General features: G+C 41.4%; 3 protein-coding genes across 4 annotated transcripts; 1 reads left to right on the forward strand and 2 right to left on the reverse strand.

Moving 5' to 3' along the window:
- Positions 1 to 279: 279 nt before the first annotated feature.
- LOC149221241 (E3 ubiquitin-protein ligase UPL3-like) lies at positions 280 to 1,488 on the reverse strand. The gene is made up of 5 exons (XM_089387345.1): positions 1,354 to 1,488; positions 1,111 to 1,221; positions 906 to 1,022; positions 558 to 728; positions 280 to 468 (listed from the first exon to the last, which is right to left on the reverse strand). The coding sequence occupies exons 1-5, from the start codon at positions 1,369 to 1,371 to the stop codon at positions 280 to 282; spliced, it is 606 nt and encodes a 201-aa protein (XP_089243471.1). The 5' UTR covers positions 1,372 to 1,488.
- Positions 1,489 to 1,562: 74 nt separating this feature from the next.
- Positions 1,563 to 2,654, reverse strand: LOC149221242 (uncharacterized). 2 transcript variants are annotated; one of them, XM_089382936.1, is made up of 2 exons: positions 2,592 to 2,654; positions 1,563 to 2,178 (listed from the first exon to the last, which is right to left on the reverse strand). In XM_089382936.1, the coding sequence occupies exon 2, from the start codon at positions 2,127 to 2,129 to the stop codon at positions 1,563 to 1,565; it is 567 nt and encodes a 188-aa protein (XP_089239062.1). In that variant the 5' UTR covers positions 2,130 to 2,178; positions 2,592 to 2,654. The 2 variants fall into 2 exon arrangements, with proteins under 2 accessions (XP_089239062.1, XP_089239063.1); XM_089382937.1 differs by having other exon boundaries at positions 1,563 to 2,194.
- Positions 2,655 to 2,721: 67 nt separating this feature from the next.
- Positions 2,722 to 4,318, forward strand: LOC149221243 (uncharacterized). Its single transcript, XM_089387346.1, has 4 exons — positions 2,722 to 3,778; positions 3,876 to 3,995; positions 4,078 to 4,127; positions 4,219 to 4,318. The coding sequence occupies exons 1-4, from the start codon at positions 3,095 to 3,097 to the stop codon at positions 4,316 to 4,318; spliced, it is 954 nt and encodes a 317-aa protein (XP_089243472.1). The 5' UTR covers positions 2,722 to 3,094.
- The last annotated feature ends 806 nt before the right edge of the window (positions 4,319 to 5,124 follow it).

Consider the following 5,124-nt stretch of genomic DNA (forward strand, 5'->3'; position numbering starts at 1 on the left):
ATGAGAAACAAGGCCATGCAACAAACTGAACTTCCTTGATGTGAATCCGACCTTTATGACAGGTAACAAACTTCACATGAAGTTAAAAAGTCGAAATAACATAGAATTTGAAAAACAATAATGGGAATATTCTAAATGAAACTCCCTGACTCTCCAATACAGATAAATGTCTATTTTATTTTATTTGTCTAGTACCATTCAAGCAAAATCTATTCACGTGTGGTTTCAGATCGGATAGTCAATATGTGTCTCAACTTTTTAACACAGCAGGAATAACAGTCAGATGAAGGATAATATTTTAAGTACCTGATCAGTGGGTCTGTCCAGAGCAAGGGAACCTGACATGCCTGGCACCAGGCTAGAACCAGTGAGAATATCTCTAACAATGCCGCTTATATTGAGATCAAGAAGTGCCTTGGCAGCTAAAGCAGATCCACCAGCAAATTTAGATAGAATCCTAATCAAACCCTGCAAGCCAATTGATAATATGAGACCATGCAATAAGTTATAACAGAACCTTCCAATTTTTTTAACAAATAAGTCACTTATGTTGATACCGTATATGTGGATGTACTAAGAGATGACTGGCCACTTCCAGAAGTACCGACAGATATAAGTCTTGCTGCTTGTGTAACCAAGCCATGATTACAGAGTTCATCTAATTTCTCAGAAGAAGAGGCAAAAGATTCTACAATCCGAGTCAAACAAATACATGCATGTTCGACCACCTGCGTAACAAATATTTATCATTGGCCAGAGGAGGAAATGTACTTCAAGGTAAACATTCAAAGGATCAATAAAAATTGAACACAGAACACAAACAAATATAAATTTAACGCTATGCCATCTTTATAAACGCACTCCTACGTTAAATATGAAAGGAGAATATGCAAAAAATAGATTACCTTTGAGTCATGAAATTGAAGAAGATTTGTCAATATTGGCACAGCATCCATTACAAATTCCGCTGCATCAGATGGAATCTTCTTGCAAATGTTTGCAGCAGTGGACAATGCTACCCTCTAGTGCATTCCAAGAGCAGACTCAAACATAAGATTAAATTTTCCTATATAAACAAAAGCTAATAAAATACAACTTTTGCGACTGTACCTGAACACCGCTGGAGAAAAATTCCAGATAAGATAGCACTGCCATTAGAGCACCAGCACGAAGGCATGCAATGGGGTGCTCATGAGATATCTTCTCAAGTGCTTCTAAAGACTGCACCACAGGGATTCATAGATTTTGGTGAAAACAGTCAAACAACTGGGAAATCATTTTGGGTAGAACTGAAATAAGCATTTCTTTCAAATTGCATGAATAATTTACACATATGCAATACGTAGCACATACTTGCTCTGCCAAATCCATATACTCAATGGTCAGCAACCGATCGCAGAAAGAAGGAACAGCACCATAATGCACAATCGAGACACAGGCCTAGGGAAGAACATCGCAAAGATGAGTTAAAGCTCTGGCAGCCAGAAGCATTATTTCTGGACTGCTCTCGTGGTTAAGTAATGTTACTAGCACTGGCACAAATGAATCCACTGAGAAACTGCTCAAAGAATCCTCAGTGGAAATGGATAAAATTTCACAAAGCTGGCTGAGAGCGTCAGTTGACGACCAATCTCAGCGTCGGCCCTCAATCCTGACAAAATTCTTCTTAATCTGCTGCTCTGCTGTGAAAAGGGCATAGACCCAGGCAAAAGATCATCTCGCCTGGCCCCCAGTTTACGTAAAAGGCCCTCTAGTGCACTGCTTGCAGTAGTGATATTGTGCTGAAGACTGCTAACACCTTCATCTTCATGATCTTCATCAGAATCATTATTACTAATTCCCCCTCCTCTTTCCCTCTCGTTAGCCTTTTCAATCCCTTTGTCATCATGTTCTCTCTTTGAGGCTGAACCAGAGGACTCCATTTCCAAATCCACGCTAGCCAATTCAGGGCGCAAGCTCGCTATAGTAGAACCAGAAAGTGGCTTGATCGGCAAGCGAGAACGCGGTGGAATCGAGGCAGCAGATGCAAACGCAGAGGGAAGACGAGCTCGTTTGTTGGCCCTGGATGACTGGGCAGAGGATGGCCTTTGCGTTATGGCCTCCGCTCGCTTTCGGCTTCGTGTTTCCATAAAAGAATCCGCCCCCACCAAAACTGTGCAGGGCGGCCTAAAATTAAACCTGAAGCAAAATTCAGCTGCAATTAGAGTGAAGGTATTATGTCATCATCCCTCTTACAATCCCCCTTAGCAAACCCTGAAAACAAGCAAATTTGACAATAGAAAACTCACACCACCCCACTCCCCCTCTGCCCCAAAGCCACGCACAAATAGCTCAACAAGTTGCTCAATTTCCAAAATCATCATAAGCCTATCAGTCAAATGCATTTACAACATTCATGGAAGCAAAGACTACAATGAAAACAGGTAAAAATCTAAAATGACTTTTCAAAATACCCAAATTCAATAAGCCCAATACAAATTTAAGCTGGAAATTAACCCGAATGGGCGTAGCAGCAGAAACCCATCAAACGAACATGCAGCAAAACATAATCAACGAAATGACAGAATTTAATACAGGAATTTTAACCCAACCTGGCAAATTTGACCCTCAAGGATTTGATGAAGAACAAATAAATACCAAATGACTTTCACAGCAAGAAAATATACTTACATGTATCTCAATATTATGGTTGGATCCTCCTCCGCTTGTCCGCCCCTTCACAGATTCATAACATGCCAACAAAAGTAAGCTCTCAACTGTACCAGCTCTCAACTAAGAAACGACAATGCAACATCAAATTTCAAATTTAAATAAAAATAAGAAAATCAACCGATGTCAATAAAAATAAAAATGAAAGTCGAAACTTTTATCCACCTTGTGGGCCCTACATGACGGCCATGTGCCTAACACCTATCTCCCTAGCATAACACATGCAAGCTATACAGCAGGCCACCTAAGGTCGCATCAGGTTAACAGCTGTGATCAGGGAGATTGAAACCTGAAACCCGGGCACTGTAGCTGGGTGGAATACTACTACTCAAGTCCATCCTCTTCCTGGATTGAAGAAACCCACAAACGCATATTTGAAAAATCGATGGTTGCAGACCTAGACCTAGAGTGGAATCCTTTTCCATTGGAGGATGATTTCTTTGCCATCAGAAAGAAATGGCTCTGCGATTTCAATTCGAATGTGAAGAAGGCCATAGAGAAGGAGCCCTTCACCTTTGCCTGCACAGATCGTATAGCAATGGAGATGGAGACAACTCCTTCTCACAAAACCATTTGCAGGTTTCGACAGACCACAGGAGGACGTGGGGATTCATTCGCTGTTCAAAGAATAGTAGAGAAAGCTCAGTTCCGCAGGGATGAATTCGTGAAGGACCTGGCTGATCGAATGACAGCGATGGAGATGAGTGTGGAAAAGCTCAAGGATTTGAAGGCCAAGAAGGAAACTAAACCTGAAAAAGCAAAGCCACTACCATGTGCATGTACTGTGAAGAAGTCCTTAAAGCAAGAATGGAAGGGGGATAATGGTGTGAAGGGCAAGATTTCATACAAATGGGAAGAATCTAAGAATAAAGTCACCGATCCCATCACAATAACAATTCCTGGAGCGCGGCAGGGGGAGTTCAAAACCATTCGAGTTGAAAAATATACTGTTATCAATGATAACAAGTCTTCAGATGCTAAGATCGTCATTCCACTTGAAGAAGGCGGTGGGAGCAGCAGTAGCAGCAGCAACCACTCAGATGATGATGAGGCGTGTAAGAAAATCCAGGCAAGACAAAGATGAAACTTATGTTGAAAATGTTGTCAAACACATTACTTGTTCTTGGTCTTCTTTTGCTGACAACTATTTGTGTGTAACATGGCAGGGTGTGTTGGCCAAAAGGAGAGCTGCAGCAACTGGTCAACTCAGTTGTAAGGGGAAGCAGAAGGAGTTGTCTCCCCAGGATGCTGCTGTGATCATTCAGACCTGCTTTCAGGAATATTTGGTTCGTCGTTCCCAAAACCTTCGCAGCCTACGAGACCTTGCTATAGCAAAGGCCTTCCATGTCCAATAAGCTTTGCTTGCAGAATAAACTGGACAACAGCTCGGCCAACAGTGCCAACAGTACTGATTCCAGGTAAGACCCATTATATTTTCAATTAAATAGTAGTAAAGATTCGATTATGGTTTTTGGATTTGAAATTCAATGTGATAATTCTGTTGTGCAGGGAATGGGGATTTGAGAACTTACAGTTTGTCATGGATCCGATACAACAGGTCGCAGGTTCGAAGCCCCGCAACCGACGTTTTCGCGAACCAGACATTTGAGGGCCTCACGACCTGCCAGGCCATGCGAGAGCATAATCCAAGGTACGCCTGGAATTAAACTTGTTGCGCCCCTTCAATAAGCCCAATACAAATTTTCCTAATTTCTCATCATCACCATCTGCTCAATTGTTTCAGGAACCCGACTCATTGGCATCGTGACCTGACAGACATGAAAAGAAGGGCGCTGCCCATCAGAAATGCGGGAATGGAGTCACTGACGACCACGCTGTTAGAAATCTGCAGTTTCTAAATCTTAATGTGACCCGATTAAAGCATTAAAAGCGTTAAAAGCATTAAAGCATTAAAGCATTAAAGCGTTGAATTGGTATATGATGGACGTACCAGATTTAGAGTTAAAAAATATAAAAAGGATTGGGTCCTCTCTCCCCCTGCAATAGTCGCATTCTTCTCCATCAAGAAGCGCATGAAGAAACAGGGCTAGAAAGAGAAACCAAATTCTGAGAAGAAGAGTAGGAGTCAGATCAAAGTAGATGGCAGCCATTACATCTTCCGCTGTTAATCAAGGTATGTCATCTTAAACAATAGATCATATTAAGTTTTGTTTGTGAAATATTCGGTATTGATGATCTTTGGGCTGTTAATGGAAATTTTACATTTGGTATCAGAGCCACCAATCAATAACTGAATATTTCCTATGATTGCAATTGATCTGTTCTGTGCTTTACTCATGATGTTAATCAAATCCAATCAAGATTCGTTTCGCCCATCGTGGCTTATTGGTACTGCATTGAGTTCTTGCTTAAGTCGAAGTCATTGGGATCTGTTTTATCATTCCGTCTTTCCTT

Source organism: Pinus tabuliformis, chromosome Q, assembly GCF_031772625.1.
Source record: "Pinus tabuliformis cultivar Carrire ecotype Pingquan chromosome Q, CPIR1, whole genome shotgun sequence".
NCBI lineage: Eukaryota > Viridiplantae > Streptophyta > Pinopsida > Pinales > Pinaceae > Pinus > Pinus tabuliformis.

Excerpts from the sequence above, each read along its gene's own strand:
- LOC149221243 (XM_089387346.1), top strand. The coding sequence starts at position 3,095 with ATGGTTGCAGACCTAGACCTAGAGTGGAATCCTTTTCCATTGGAGGAT. Across the intron at positions 3,996-4,077 it reads CCTGCTTTCAGGAATATTTG|AATAAACTGGACAACAGCTC; the intron begins GTTCGTCGTTCC and ends CTTTGCTTGCAG. Across the intron at positions 4,128-4,218 it reads GCCAACAGTACTGATTCCAG|GGAATGGGGATTTGAGAACT; the intron begins GTAAGACCCATT and ends TCTGTTGTGCAG.
- LOC149221242 (XM_089382936.1), bottom strand. The coding sequence starts at position 2,129 with ATGGAAACACGAAGCCGAAAGCGAGCGGAGGCCATAACGCAAAGGCCA.
- LOC149221241 (XM_089387345.1), bottom strand. Across the intron at positions 729-905 it reads TTCAATTTCATGACTCAAAG|GTGGTCGAACATGCATGTAT; the intron begins GTAATCTATTTT and ends TTTGTTACGCAG. Across the intron at positions 469-557 it reads TTAGTACATCCACATATACG|GGTTTGATTAGGATTCTATC; the intron begins GTATCAACATAA and ends ATTGGCTTGCAG.